Below are 16434 nucleotides of genomic sequence, written 5' to 3'. Positions count from 1 at the left end.
CCCTGATCTGTTTCACCTGTCCTTGTGATTGTCTCCACCCCCTCCAGGTGTCACTTATTTTCCCCAGTGTATTTATTCCTGTGTTTCCTGTCTCTCTGTGCCAGTTCGTCTTGTATGTTTCCAAGTCAACCAGCGGTTTTCCCCTTCTCCTGCTTTTTTGCATTCTCCTTTTTCTAGTCCTCCGGTTTTGACCCTTGCCTGTTTCTGGACTTTGTACCCGCCTGCCTGACCATTCTGCCTCCTGTGTCTGCATTTGGGTCTCACCTTGTGCCTTGATACATCACCATATAAAATGTTTATTTTGACTTCATGTAGAGTTACCAATACCGTGTAGCATAAGGTTGTAACATTTTTGGGAATGCATTCTGGGAAACATTTCTAATGCATTCTGGGAAATGTATTCTGAGTATTAACTATGAATTATAATAGACAACCTACAACATGTTAGAATAATAAACATATATATATATTTTTAGGAGAATGAGTTTTAGAAATATAAAACACATTCTCTTAAATCAATTTTCTAGAATTATAGTGGCCTGGAAATATTCTAACATTGTTGTGGGTTGTCTATAACAGTTCATAGTTCCCTTAATGTTTTTAAATATCAAAATACATTTCCCAGAATTGATTATATCAAACACTGCAGTATGGAAGGGAACAATCTAATATCATGACAAAGAAAAAATACTGTTATTCTGTGATCAATTAGTGTCTCCAGAAAATATTCAATATGGATTTTTTCCACATTTTATTGTTACAGTCTGAATGTAATATCCCATGATGTCAAAGTAGAAATGTTTTTCTTTTACATTTTTACAAAACAAACAAATCAAAAGCTGAGATGTCTTTAGTAGGGTTGTTGCGGTGACCGTATTACCACCAAACCAGCGGTCACAAGCCATGAAGGCAGTCAAATTCCACATGACCGTTTAGTCACCATAATTAGGATTCTCCAAGCTCTGATGCTGCTGGTAATTAGTAGCCTACCAAACTTGCTAACTTGCCTTGTACTCAGCATTCTATTGTCCCTCTAATCAAACTGACATCTATACAAGTCTTTTTGAAAATCTAATCAAACACTTCATGAGAGCCCATGAGCTCATGTTGCGCAACATTTCTATAGGCTATGCAATCGCAGGAAAAAACAGACTGATGGCCACTAATAAAAAGAGGAGGATCCCATCATCGTTCTATAGGCTAGGCCTACTATATTTATTTCTCACCTTTCCTAATATTAAGCATATTGCTTATATTTAGCACAGGAGTATAGCCTAATTGGCTGGCATGAGAATAAACCACGGGGGAAAGCATCTTCCATTCGCTATTTACAGTTGAAGTCAGAAGTTTTCATACCCCTTAGCCAAATACATTTCAACTCAGATTTTCACAATTCCTGACATTTAATCCTAGTAAAAATTCCCTGTCTTAGGTCAATTAGGATCACCACTTTATTTTAAGAATGTGAAACGTCAGAATAATAGTAGAGAGAATAATTTATTTCAGCTTTTATTTCTTTCATCACATTCCCAGCGGGTCAGAAGTTTATATACACTCACTTAGTATTTGGTAGCATTGCCTTTAAATTAGTTAACTTGCGTCAAACGTTTCGGGTAGCCTTCCACAAGCTTCCCACAATAAGTTGGGTGACTTTTGGCCCATTCCTCCTGATAGAGATGGTGTAGCTGAGTCAGGTTTGTAGGCTTCATTGCTCGCACATGCTTTTTCAGTTCTACCCACAAATTTTCTGTAGGGTTGAGGTTAGGGCTTTGTGATGGCCACTAACCACAGGGTAGCCTAGTGGTTAGAGCGTTGGACTAGTAACCGGAAGGTTGCAAGTTCAAATCCCCGAGCTGACAAGGTACAAATCTGTTGTTCTGCCCCTGAACAGGCAGTTAACCCACTGTTCCTTTGCCGTCATTGAAAATAAGAATTTGTTCTTAACTGACTTGCCTAGTTAAATAGAGGTGAAAAATAAATAAATTTGCGACCAAGCTTTAACTTCCTGAATAATGTCTTGAGATGTTCCTTCAATATATCCACATAATTTCCCTTCCTCATGAAGCCATCTATTTTGTGAAGTGCACCAGTCCCTCCTGCAGCAAAGCACCTCCACAACATGTTTACTGCCAACCCCGTGCTTCACGGTTGGGATGGTGTTCTTTAGCTTGCAAGCCTCCCCCTTTTTCCTCCAAACATATCGATGGTCATTATGGCCAAACAGTTCTATTTTTGTTTCATCAGACCAGAGGACATTTCTCCCAAAAGTACGATCTTTGTCCCCATGTGCAGTTGCAAACCGTAAGTCTTGTCTTTTTTTTATGATGGTTTTGGAGCAGTGGCTTCTTCCTTGCTGAGCGGCCGTTCAGGTTATGTCGATATAGGACTTGTTTTACTGTGGATAGAGATACTTTGTACCTGTTTCCTCCAGCATCTTCACAAGGTCCTTTGCTGTTGTTCTGGGATTGATTTGCACCTTTTGCACCAAAGTACGTTCATCTCAAGGAGACAGAATGCGTCTCCTTCCTGAGCGGTATGATGGCTGCGTGGTCCCATGGGGTTTATACTTTCACACTATTGTTTGTACAGATGAACGTGGTACCTTCAGTTTGTATGTCTTCAATATTATTCTACAATGTAGAAAATAGTAAAAATAAAGAAAAACCCTTAAATCAGTAGGTGTGTCCAAACTTTTGACTGATAATGTATGTAAATTAAATCTGTATTTTAGTTCCAATAAATTTGCTAAAACTTTTCATTTTGTTATAAAAAATATATTTAACTAATTTTGAATTCAGGCTGTAACAAAATGTGGAATAATTCCAAACTAATATTTTAAATAGTATGCATTAATATGTTGCATATCCTTTTGATAAAATAATTGTCAAATGAACCAAACTTTCATGCTCCATGGTTTGAATTGGTTTGAATTCCATTCCAATTTCTTCAATTAAAATTCTGCTTCTTATGGGGGTGTGGCCAATTCAATTTAAATGCATTGTTTGAATTGAACTCAGAAATTCCAAATTGACTCCAACCCTGCAACTATCAATACAAACTGTTTACAACTCTAAGGTATCACATTGCTGCATTACTTGATTTGAAGTTACTGAGTTTTTGTTGGAATACAACTTGGAGCATGCTGACTGGATGGGGGCCAGCCATTCCCATTGTTTTGCACTAAACGATGCTAATGTTAAGCTGTAACTGAATGACTATCTAAATCCATAGTCTACTTTCAAGGTATCCATAAAATGATATAAATGTAATCTGCTGTAAGTACCTGTGTTGCGGTGGCCAGGGCGGAGCCTCCAGTAACAGCTTCGTAGGGAGGGGGTGGGTCTAAAGGACTGAACACCTCTACTCCTTTAATCCTGGCACCATAGATATGAGGTAGTGGTGTCACACTGTCCCCAAACATCCTGCGAGCCAGCCGTGGTGTGTAGGAGTAGAAGGTTGAAAAGTAGGAGGGGGGAGGGGCAGGGGGGACAAACTCATCCGGGTCAGGGATAATAGTTGGCTCCTCCACCTCCTCTGCAATTGGCCTGGGATCATCCTAATAGAGGGGGGAGATAAGCCCCTTATTGAGATGCACCTGTAGTGTTGACAAATTAAAGAAGCATTGGTCAATATGGAGCAGAGTATGTGAGCAGAGCGGAGCTGGAGCGGACCGAGGAGCAGTATGCCCAATTTGACAGGAGCACAGAGCGAGATTCACAAAAGTTTGAGCATCGGACTTCGCTCCAGTAGCGCTCACTTCACGAGTTCAGGGCATGCCTGGCCCAGCATGTATTTGTAGTCCACTTCTGTGCTGCTATAGCCCCTTGCTTTAGCTACTGTCATGGAGTTCGATAAATATTTTCACAAGAATTTGATAAAACACACAGGTGCAAAATCAAGGTGATTTACAAAGACGAGGACCAATAGCAAGAGAGGGAGTGCAGTGATGTAGTGTCCACAACTAAAGAATCATTGTGGAATCTGAAAAGACACATATGCCGAAAGCATGATGGTGTACTCACTACCTGAACATGCTAAAAGAAAGGAACGAGGTGGGTAGATAACTAAGTGTGACATTGTAGCAAAGTACTTATAAACAAAACATCTGCTCTATTAAATGTTTTGTTCATTTTTGTTCTATACAATAGGCCATCATTGATTTTGGCCCAATAGGCCTGGCATATTCCCATTTTAAAGGAGCTTTCAGTTTTGATTGGGTTATTTAGTCTAAAAACCTTTAGGCCTACCTATAGAAAAATGAAAATAAAAGAACTCTGCATCTCTGCCTAGCCTGGCAAGTGTGTCCTCTCCGCTGCTGGCCTGTTCTCCAGGCACCATCGCATGAGCCTAAAGCCACAGACTTTGGCCAAACTCGTGTTTCTAAAAATGAATACCAAGCCACTGTAGACTAAGCCTAAGGCATTTTTCATTTAATTTGGATTTCATTCTAAGTAAGTCAGAGCCTATATGCTCAATTTATAAACTATAATGATTTTATACAACTAAATGTTGATTAATGCTGAGCGCTTTATGTCCCTACCAGCCTAGTGTCGCACTCGCAAATGATTCACAATGTATTTCTTTGTAGGCTATAGCCTTGAAATAATTGAAATAATATAGCCTGAAAAATACATTTTCGTTCCTTCTTAGGCTCCCTGTCTGGCTCCTGACCTATTTAGAGTGTTTATATGCTGTTAAATATGACACGTAAGCCTATTTGAAATTATAAGTGCTTCTTACATTCACCTTTTCATGTTTATTAAAATACTTTCATTCAAATCATTTGGTTTGGTTTCAATAATTCCAAACCAAACGGTAGGTCCAGGTAGTCACACAAATAGATGGAAAAGGGATACCCGCCAAATGGGTGTCGGTTAAATTGTGATTTTAATGAATGGAGTGAATTCAGAGCTGCAGTTTTTTATCCTGTGAGTGCTGTGGAGCACTGGAGTGGTGCACAAGCACAGCATGAGCGGGATTTCCAACCACTCAACTCTGCTCACACACTCTGATATGGAGATTATTCTGTTATGTGATCGGATGTGGTGCAGATTCTAACCTACATGACTGCAGCTGGGGGTTCTCAGGCCCTGTGAATGGTTGTGATAGAGTACATGGGGTAGTCTTACCATACATGGTCTTCTGGTGGTGAAGACCTGTAGGTATCGGAGGGCAGCAGCCACCAGACACACTGCAGTGGTCAGAGCATTCAGAGCACATAGCGCAAACAGAACCTTCTGGAAACACGGACAGACGAGAAACAGTTTGGGTTAAACCACCCCACAAACACCAATAACCATCTTAACTTGCTTTATGGTTAAAGACTACCATAAGGAACCATAGAGTTGTATAGAGGGCTCTAGTGCCCAAAACCCCGTTTTAACAGTGCCTTTGAGCACTTTCGCCATTTTTAACCTTTTCACACATGAGTTCAAAATATCTCTATGCACGTGATGTCAGAATGCACTCACTGTTCCAAAATGTGATTGTTACGTAACAGGACAGTTAACACGTGCTGCCTGCTAATTATCTATGTTTCAACTTTTCAATTTCAAATTATTTTCGAACAAGTTTTAGTTTCTAACAACACCTTAATTGAGGTGTGTTTCGCCTCCTCATTAATTCACATAGAAGTAGCCCATTTCAGCATTGCGGACAATTTATGTTTGAGGCTTCACTGAGCTGGACAAACTTCTCTCTTCGAGGAGAGCCCACACACTTCACAAATGTTTCCGCAGATCAAGTATGCAGACATTTGCACAGTCTTACACGAATTGGCACATTTTAAGACTGGCGCTGGTATTGCCTTCCTTGTTTTTTTCCTTACAAATAATACATTTGGACATGTGCGTTCCTATCAAAGCAAGCGCCTTATGTCATTTCTACCTTAGCATTCAGTATATATATATAAAGTGCCTTGCGAAAGTATTCGGCCCCCTTGAACTTTGCGACCTTTTGCCACATTTCAGGCTTCAAAATTAACTGTATTTTTTGGTGAAGAATCAACAGCAAGTGGGACACAATCATGAAGTGGAACGACATTTATTGGATATTTCAAACTTTTTTAACAAATCAAAAACTGAAAAATTGGGCGTGCAAAATTATTCAGCCCCTTTACTTTCAGTGCAGCAAACTCTCTCCAGAAGTTCAGTGAGGATCTCTGAATGATCCAATGTTGACCTAAATGACTAATGATGATAAATACAATCCACCTGTGTGTAATCAAGTCTCCGTATAAATGCACCTGCACTGTGATAGTCTCAGAGGTCCGTTAAAAGCGCAGAGAGCATCATGAAGAACAAGGAACACACCAGGCAGGTCCGAGATACTGTTGTGAAGAAGTTTAAAGCCCGGGAAAAAAAAGGGGTAAGGGGTAAAATTAAAAAATATATTTATTTTTATTTTATTTCGATAAGCTCACCCATGATGTGATGAAATATAAATAGTAATTGCTATTAGCTAATTAATATTGTGGTTTCTGACAGTCGAGAGTTATCTAAATATGACCGCTTGTGTTATGTCAATCTTTCCTCAGTTAGTGCTAGGACTAACGTAGCCTACATTTTCCATTTTCTTTACTTCTGTGAATGTCTGAACATTGCATCCAAAAATAAACTTGGCACGTTCAGGACATAACTTTGTAAGGACTGTGTTTGTGCAAAATGTTTCTGTGAATAAACAGTGTGGCTAGCTTAAATGCTGACTGTTGCGTAAATCGAAACTGGACTTTCTAAATAAGCGTTCTAATCATACCAGTTTGAGCGTAAACTGCAGTGACCACTGTAGAATGATCACACCCATTTGTTGGTACGTGTGAAAGGTTAAGTAGCCACCTGGGTGGGAATTCCTATGGGTTAAGTAAGGATCACATAATTCCATCAAGATCATCAGGAGGGATCAGACAATGAATTATACTTGTGAGCAAACATTCCATAACTGGAGGTGGCAGTTAATCGCCAGCCAAACTTGGCTTCAAACCTTTTCTAGCAACACACTCCAGGTGGCAGTATGCACCCTCTATCAGGTTGTTAACCAACTCATAGAAGTAGTAGAATAAAAAAAATGGAGATGACTCAGTGGCGCTGCCCAGATGCCATAATGGGACAGATACAACGTTGCGATCTCTGTACAACTCTATGCAATGAACATAAATTCTCTCACACACATGGTATGAACAAACTAACACATACACACCTTGAGCAGGACCCTCATGGTACTACAGGAGTGTCCAGGGTAGAGTTTGAGTAGTTTGTCCTCAGGACATTTGGCAGTGGGGGTTTGAGGACAGCAGTTACACACATCTCCCACCTCACTCTGAAACACACAAGAGATGCATGGCGTTTAGACTCACACTGAAACACATAAAACACAACAGATACATGGCCGTTAAACTCACTCTGAAACACACAACAGACCAGGTCTAAGAAATGTAAAAAAACAGACTTTGTTTGACATGTTGGCATGCCAATCCCAACCTATTCTAAGAATGTTAACACTTTCAACCAGAGGAAAGTAAGGAGGGAGAGAGAAATAGGGCAAAGAGGGAAACTGAAGAGAGAGACATCAACAGAGTGAGAGCAAGATATATTTTACCTTCAGGCATGTACATTTTCATCGCCCTCCCTCCCTCCCTCCCTCCCTCCCTCCCTCCAGGTCAATGAAAGGGTCCTTGCTATCCGGGATCCTTGGGACGTCCCTACCCCATTGAAGTTGACATTTAAAATGATTACGGTAAGGGTTAAGGTTAGAGTTATGGTTAAGGTTAGGGTAAGCGAAGGGGTCAGGGTTTAGTGAAAGTAACAACAGATTTGAGGAGCAGGTGTTCTGGATGGGAGACTCCATTACTCTAAAACTCTCACAATTTAACCAGTTGAAGTCGAAAGTTTACATACACTTAGGTTGGAGACATTAAAACATGTTTTTCAACCACTCCACAAATTTCTTGTTACTACTGTTCTGGCAAGTCAGTTAGGACATCTACTGTGTGCATGACAAGTCATTTTTCCAACAATTGTTTACAGACAGATTATTTGTCTTATAATTCACTGTATCACAATTCCAGTGGGTCAGAAGTTTACATACACTAAGTTGACTGTGCTTTTAAACAGCTTGGAAAATTCCAGAAAATGATGTGATGGCTTTAGAAGCGTCTGATAGGCTAATTGACATCTATTGAGTCAATTGGAGGTGTACCTTTGGATGTATTTTAAGGCCTACCTGCAAACTCAGTGTCTCTTTGCTTGACATCATGATAAAATCTAAAGAAATCAGCACAGACCTCAGAAAAAAATTGTAGACCTCCACAAGTCTGGATCATCCGTGGGAGCAATTTCCAAACGCCTGAAGGTACCACGTTCATCTATACAAACAATAGTACGCAAGTATAAACACCATGGGACCACGCAGCCGTCATACCGCTCAGGAAGGCGAGGCGTTCTGTCTCCTAGAGATGAACATACTTTGTTGCGAAAAATGCGAATCAATCCCAGAACAACAGCAAAGGACCTTGTGAAGATGCTGGAGGAAACACGTACAAAAGTATCTATATCCACAGTAAAACAGGACCTATGTCGACATAACCTGAAAGGCCGCTGGGCAAGGAAGAAGCCACTGCTCCAAAATCGCCATAAAAAAAAGCCAGACTGCGGTTTGCAAATGCACACGGGGACAAAGATCGTACTTTTTGGAGAAAAGTACGATAGAACTGTTTGGCCATGATGACCATCGTTATGTTTGGAGGAAAACGGGGGAGGCTTGCAAACCGAAGATCACCATCCCAACGTGAAGAACAGGGGTGGTAGCATCATGTTCTGGGGGTGCTTTGCTGCAGGAGAGACTGGTGCACTTCACAATATAGACGGCATCATGAGGAAGCAAAACTACGTGGATATATTGAAGCAACATCTCAAGACATCAGTCAGGAAGTTAAAACGCAGTTGCAAATGGGTCTTCCAAATGGACAATGACCCCAAGCATACTTCCAAAGTTGTGGCAAAATGGCTTAAGGACAACAATGTCAACGTATTAGAGTGGCCATCACAAAGCCCTGACCTCAATCCTATAGAACATTGGTGGGCAGAACTGAAAAAGCATGTGCCAGCAAGTAGGCCTACAAACCTGACTCAGTTACGCTAGCTCTGTCAGGAGGAATGGGACAAAATTCACCCAACTTATTGTAGGAAGCTTGAGGAAGGCTACCTGAAATGTTTAACCCAAGTCAAACAATTTAAAGGCAATGCTACCAAATACTAATTGAGTGTATGTAAAATTCTGATCCACTGGGAATGTGATGAAAGAAATAAAAGCTAAAATAAATCATTCTCTCTACTATTATTCTGACATTTCACATTCTTAAAATAAAGTGGTGACTAAGAGAGAGAATTTTCACTAGGATTAAATATCAGGAATTGTGAAAAACTGAGTTTAAATGTACAGTATTAGGCTAAGGTGTATGTAAACTTCCGATGTCAATCTGTGCATCGACACAATCCTTCAACCTCATGGCTTGGTTTTTGCTCTGACATGCACTGTCAACTGAGGGACCTTGCATAGACAGGTGTGTGTGCCTTCCAAATGTCCAATCAATTGAATTTACCACAGGTGGACTCCAATCAAGTTGTATGATCAATGGAAAAAGGATGCACATGAGCTCAATTTCGAGTCTCACAGTGAAGGGTCTGAATACTTAAGAAAACAAAGTATTTCTGTTTTTTTATTTTTAACATTTGTCCAACTTTTTTTTTTACAGGGTTTATGGGGTCATTATGGGGTATTGTGTGTAGATTGCTGAGATAAAAAAAAAACATGTAATCCATTTTGTAAAAGGCTGTAACGTAACAACATGCGGAAAAAATCAAGGGGTCTGAATACTTTCCGAAGGCACTGTACTATATGTACATATAGTACCAGTCAAAAGTTTGGACACACCTACTCATTCAAGGGTTTTTCTATATTTTTACTATGTTCTTTTTCAACAGGACAATGACAAAACACACCTCCAGGCTGTGCAAGGGCTATTTGACCAAGAAGGAGAGTGATGGAATGCTGCATCAGATGACCTGGTCTCCACAATCACCCGACCTCAACCCAATTGAGATGATTTTGGATGAGTTGTACCACAGAGTGAAGGAAAAGCAGCCAAACAAGTGCTCAGCATATGTGGGAACTCCTTCAAGACTGTTGGAAAATAATTTCAGGTGAAGCTGGTTGAGAGAATGCCAAGTGTGTGCAAAGCTGTCTTCAATGGAAAGGGTGGCTACTTTGAAGAATCTAAAACATACCTTGATTTGTTTAACACGTTTTTGGTTACTACATGATTCTATGTGTTATTTCATAGTTATGATGTCTTCACTATTATTCTACAATGTAGAAAATAGTAAAAATAAAGAAAAACCCTGGAATGAGTAGGTGTCCCCAAACTTTTGACTTGCACTGTATTGTCACGCTCATTATAATGATTAGACCAAGGCGCAGCGTGCGTAGAGTTCAACATCATTTTAATAAACCGAAACTCACTGAACAAAACAAAACAACAAACCAACCAACCAAAAGAAAAGTGAAGCTTTTGTTGTGCACTCAGGCAACTAAATGTAGACAAGATCCCACAAACACAAATGAGGAAATGGCTACCTAAATATGATCCCCAATCAGAGATAACGATAAACAGCTGTCTCTGATTGGGAACCATATCAGGCCAACATAGACATACAAAAAACCTAGATGACCCACCCTAGTCAGTATCACGCCCAAACCAACATAGAGAATAAACAGCTTACTATGGTCAGGGTATACATGTGTATACATGTGTATACAGTGCATTCGGAAAGTGTTCAGACCCCTTAACTTTTTCCACATTTTGTTACGTTACAGCCTTATTCTAAAATTGACAATTTATTTATTTTCCTTATCAATCTACACACAATAGCCCAGAATGACGAAGCGAAACAGGTTTTTAGAAAATGTTGCACATTTATTGAAAATAAAGAACAGAAATACCTTATTTACATAAGTAATCAGACCCTTTGGTATGAGACACAAGATTGAGCTCAGGTGTATCCTGTTTCCATTGATCATCCTTGAGATGTTTCTCCAACTTGATTGGAGTCCAGCTGTGGTAAATTCAATTGATTGGACATGATTTCGAAAGGCACACAACTGTCTATATTAGGTCCCACAGGTGACAGTGCAAACCAAACCAAGAGGTCGAAGGAATTGTCCGTAGAGCTCCGAGACAGGATTGTGTCGAGGCACATATCTGGGGAAGGTTATCAACAAATATCTGCAGCATTGAAGGTCCCCAAGAAGACATTGGCCATCATCATTCTTAAATGGAAGACGTTCGGAACCACCAAGACTCTTCCTAGAGCTAGCTGTCCGGCCAAACTGAACAATCGGGGGAAAAGGGTCTTGGTGAGGGAGGTGACCAAGAACCCGATGGTCACTCTGACAGAGCTCCAGAGTTCCTCTGTGGAGATGGGAGAACCCTCCAGAAGGACAACCTTCCCTGCATCACTCCACCAATCATACCTTTTTGGTAGAGAGACCAGACGGAAGCCACTCCTCAGTAAAATGCACATAACAGCCCACTCGGAGTTTGCCAAACGGCACCTAAGGGACACTCAGACCAGGAGAAACAAGATTCTCTGGTCTGATGAAACCAAGTTTGAACTCTTTGGCCTGAAGACTGGGGCGATTGAACGCAATATTCAACAATTTCCAAAATGTTACTGAGTTACAGCTCATATTAGTACATTTGTCAATTGAAATACATTCACTAAGCCCAAATCTATGGATTTCGCATGACTGGGAATACAGATATGCATCTGTTGGTTACAGACACCTTAAAAAGAAGTAGGGGCGTGGATCAGAAAACCAGTCAGTATTTGGTATGACCACCATTTGCCTCATGCACTGCGACACATCTCCTTTGCATATAGTTGATCAGGCAGTTGATGGTGGCCTCTTCAATGGCCGTGCGAAGTTGCTAGATATTGGCGGGAACTGGAACACGCAGTCGTACACGTTGATCCAGAGCATCCCAAATGTGCTCAATGGGTGACATGTCTGGTGAGTATGCAGGCTATGGAAGAACTGGGACATTTTCAGCTTCCAGAAATTGTGAATACTTGCAACATTGGGTCATGCATTATCATACTAAAACATGCTAAAATTTGCTAAAAACATGCTAAAATTTGTGCACAAAATTTGAGCGAAATAATATTTTTGAGAGTCTGGAAAATGTCTGGGATATTTTATTTCAGCTTATGAAACATGGGACCAACAGTGTAGATCTTTAGAAAGAGGAGAGGCGCTGTGATACAAAACGTTTTTTTCAATATGTTTTTCTTTAAGCCTTAACCTGCTTTTTGCCTGAGTAACCTCTGGTGGCAGAGCATTCCATGATGACATGGCTCTACACAGAACTGATCCACGCATTAAGTCTGTTTTTGCTTTGGATACAGTGAAGAAACCCTTGCCATGTCTGGTGGGGTATGTACGGTGTGTCTGTTTGAAGTGTATGCAAATATTGGGTAGGCATTTTCAACACACACATTTTTCTTAAAAAGATTAGAAGAGAAGTAGTCAATTTCTCCTCAACCCGCAACCATGAAAGATTAACATGCATGTTGTGGAGGTTAGTTTTGTGTGCGATTGTTAAGGGTAAAGATGCTTTGTTTTGATCCAGCTGCAACTTTGCTAGGTCTTTCTTTGCTGCACCTGACAATAATCAAGATGGGACAAGATCAGATCCCGAACAACTAGAACAGTTGATCTTTGAGTCAAAAATGCAGAATATATTTTTATAGCAGACATACCTCTACCCATCTTCACAACAACTTTGTGAATATGGCTTTACCATGATAACTGACTATCCAATGTTACTCCTAGGAGTTCAACTTGTTCGTCACACCTTTTGTGTTTGTGTCTGTGTGCATGCGTATGCATGTGTCAATGTCCAGATCTCAGCTCCAGTCTGATACGCTGCTTGTGTTCAAGTTCGTTTTGGGGTGGGAGAAGTTCCTGCACGTCTAACGTGTGAGTTGGCATGTTTCTAGGATAATAAAATGTACCATGTTGATATGCCTTGAACTGGAACCAGCCGTGGTTTCTGTTCCAAATGGCACCCTATTCCCTATATACAGTACTGCACTACTTTTGAAACAGGGCCCAAAGGGTTTTGTTCAAAAGTAGTGCCCTATGTAGGGAATAGGGTGCCATTTGGGACATAGCCCTGGTCTCTGTGTGGGGCCGGTTGGACTAATAAAAAAAAATGATGGATGGTATTAGGATGTAGAGAGGTCACATTGTTGAGATAGCATCTCCAGTAGAGAGGAAAGAGACATCAGGTAGATCAGATAGTGTCCTTCCTCTCCGGCAACCGAGTTAGGAAGGACGCCTACATCTTTGTAGTGACTTGGTGTATTGATACACCTCCAAAGTGTAATTAATAACTTCACCATGCTCAAAGGGATATTCAATGTCAGTTTATTTATTTTTTCCCCCGTCTACCAATAGGTGCCCTTCTTTGCGAGGCATTGGATAACCTCCCTGGTCTTTGTGGTTGAATCTGTGTTTGAATTTCACAGCTCGACTGAGGGACCTTGCAGATATTTGTATGGTGGAGTAAAGAGATGAGCAAGTAATTCAAAAATCATGTTAAACAGTATTATTGTACATAGAGTGAGTCCATTCAACGTATTATGTGATTTGTTAAGCACACTTTTACTACTGAACTTATTTAGGCTTGCCATAACAAAGGGGTTGAATACTTATTTTCTCAAGACATTTCAGCTTTTCATTTTTTATTAATTTGTAAACATTTAAAAAAAAACATAATTCCACTTTGACATTATGGGTATTGTGTGTAGGCCAGTGACAAAATATCTACATTTAATACATTTTAAATTCAAGCTGCAACTACAAAACGTGGAAAAAGTCAAGGGGTGTGAATACCTGTGTGTGTGTGTGTGTGTGTGTGTGTGTTTTAGTGAGAGAGAGAGCGAAAGCGAGAGACATAGAGAGAGAATGAATACAGGAATACAGCCTGCCACCTAAGACATCTAAATCTCCCCTATAATAACAACACAAAGCCCACACAAACATGTGAAGATAGATCACTGATAATCATGATCCACTTATCCCTTATCATTGTCTGTCTCACACCATAATCAAACACCTACACACAACATCATCACATCTGCACACACACTCGACCAATCAAACACCTACACACATTTCAAATCAGGGAAAGAGTTTGTGTTGTGCGCACATGCATGTGGGTCTGTGTGTGCGTGCCTGCCTGACTGTGTGTGGGTGATGTCTGCGTGTGTGTGTGTGTGTCTCACCAGTTGACAGTTGGTTATGGTGGAGACCATCTGAGCTCCTTGACAGCAGAGGATGAAGCCGGCCAGGTTGAGAAGAACACACACCACTGACGACAGCACAAACATATTCACCTGGGAGAGGGAAAGGGTGGGGGGAGGAGAGCGAGGGGAGGGAGAGAGAAATAGTAATGGAGATATTTGCAAAACATATCACACAGCCTAATAGGAAAATAGTCCAAATCAGAGAGCATATTAAAACTAAATCCTCAAATAATACAGAACCATAATATAGAGAGAGGGAAGAAAGGGAAGTTGAGAGAAAAAAGGGATACAACTGTTTATGACAAAAGAAAAAGGCCCTCATAGCTGGCCTTGACTGGAAAGATAATATATAGTGCCTTCACACCCCAGACTTTTTCCACATTTTGTTGTGTTATAGCCTGCATTTAAAAAGGACACACTGTAGATGTTTTGGGTCACTGGCCTAAAAAAAATACCCCTGAATGTCGAAGTGGAATTATGTTTACATTTTTTACAAATGAATTACAACTGAAAATCTGAAATACGTCTTCAACCCCTTTCTTATGGGAAGCCTAAATAACAGAGAAAACTGAGGATGGATCAAGAACATTGTAGTTAGGAAGCCTGTACAGAATAAACATATTCCAAAACACGCATCCTCTTTGCAACAAGGCACTAAAATAATACTGCAAAAAATGTCGCAAAGCAATTCACTTTTTTATCCTGAATACAAAGTCTTATGTTTGGGGCAAATCCAATACAACACATTACTGAGTACCACTCTCCATATCTTCAAGCATAGTGGTGGGCTGCATCATGTTTTGGGTTCGCTTATAATCCTTAAGGACTAGGGAGCTTTTCAGGATAAAAAATAAACGGAATGGAGCTAAGCATAGGCAAAATCCTGCAGGGAAACCTGGTTCTGTCTGCTGTCCACCAGACAGTGGTAGATGAATTTACCTTTCAGCTGTACAATAACCTAAAACACAAGGCCAAATCTACATTGGAGTTGCTGGCCAAGAAAACAGGGAATGTTCCTGAGTGGCAGAGTTACAGTTTTGACTTAAATCTGCTTGAAAATCTATGACAAGACCTGAAAATGGTTGTCTAGCAATGATCACCAGCCAATTTAAGAGAGCTTGAAGAATTTATAAAATAATAATGGACAAATGTTGTACAATCCAGGTGTGGAAAGCTCTTAGAGATTTGCCCAGAAATACCCTGTAACCGCTGCCAAAGGTGATTCTAACATGTATTGACTCAGGGGGTTGAATACATATCTAATCAAGATATAATATTGTTTTCTTTTTTATAAATGTTTTATAAATATTATAATTTTTCTTCCACTTTGACATAAGAGTATTTTGTGTATATCGTTGACAAAACATACAATTAAATCCATTTTAATCCCACTTTGTAATACAACAAAATGTTGAAAAAGTCAAGGGGTGTGAATACTTTCTGAAGGCACTGTATTTGAATTGAATTTATTTGGGTAAAATACATATAATGTACAACAGAGTAAACAATGTATTCCCAGAGGAAATCACGTAAAATTATTAATTAAAACACTTGTTTTCAAAGTGGTCCTCAATGGTAAAAACAAATAAAACACGATTGATTTAAACACAAGACGAAATTACAGATAGAAAAGATGACAGAAAAAATTTGTCATGTAAACACTGTTATTGAAAAAAAGACAGAAAGAAGAAGGAGAGAAGGGAAGACAGACCAATACCTGTTTGTTGATAGCTGACATCATGGAATATACAATGGGTAATTTAACTACACTTACTATTAGACTGACTTGATGTGAGTGTTGGTTTATAGTGCATGTAATTCAGAACAGCCAAGGATATGTCAATCAATATGAAAATGACCCCTTTTCAAAGCTTACACAAATAGGTGGGCTCGGAAAAGATCTGACTATTTTAAGCGTGCCTCAAGCAGCAAAATCGTGTCGGTCGCCTGGCGGTCTTGGGCATAAGGGAGGGGATGGGCCAAATCCAGCCCCCCACCGCCTCTCACAGTGAGGCAGAGGGGTATTTATACTGGAGCTAAGACTGGGACGCATGGTGACCGCTGTCTG

At 40.1% G+C, this 16434-nt stretch overlaps 1 protein-coding gene across 7 annotated transcripts in view; it reads right to left on the bottom strand.

The window, feature by feature from the left end:
- The window catches only part of LOC110526905 (endosomal transmembrane epsin interactor 1), a 62576-nt gene that overhangs the window by 25086 nt on the left and 21056 nt on the right, over positions 1-16434 (bottom strand). For 3 of the 7 annotated variants that reach the window (XM_036980249.2, XM_090238030.1, XM_090238033.1), the window contains 4 exons: positions 14346-14456; positions 7195-7314; positions 5130-5237; positions 3284-3556 (listed from right to left, as the gene is read on the bottom strand). In XM_036980249.2, coding sequence (XP_036836144.2) covers positions 3284-3556; positions 5130-5237; positions 7195-7314; positions 14346-14456 — 612 coding nt within the window. Of the gene's footprint in view, positions 1-1496; positions 2631-3283; positions 3557-5129; positions 5238-7194; positions 7315-14345; positions 14457-16434 lie in introns of those variants that run through there. The other 4 variants (XM_090238032.1, XM_090238031.1, XM_090238035.1 and 1 more) reach the window with 3 other exon arrangements.

Source organism: Oncorhynchus mykiss, chromosome 6 (genome assembly GCF_057628025.1).
Source record: "Oncorhynchus mykiss isolate SJ-2025 chromosome 6, ASM5762802v1, whole genome shotgun sequence".
In the NCBI taxonomy this organism is placed as follows: domain Eukaryota; kingdom Metazoa; phylum Chordata; class Actinopteri; order Salmoniformes; family Salmonidae; genus Oncorhynchus; species Oncorhynchus mykiss.
Note: the sequence above shows the minus strand (reverse complement) of the source record. Positions and strands in the feature narration are given on the sequence as shown.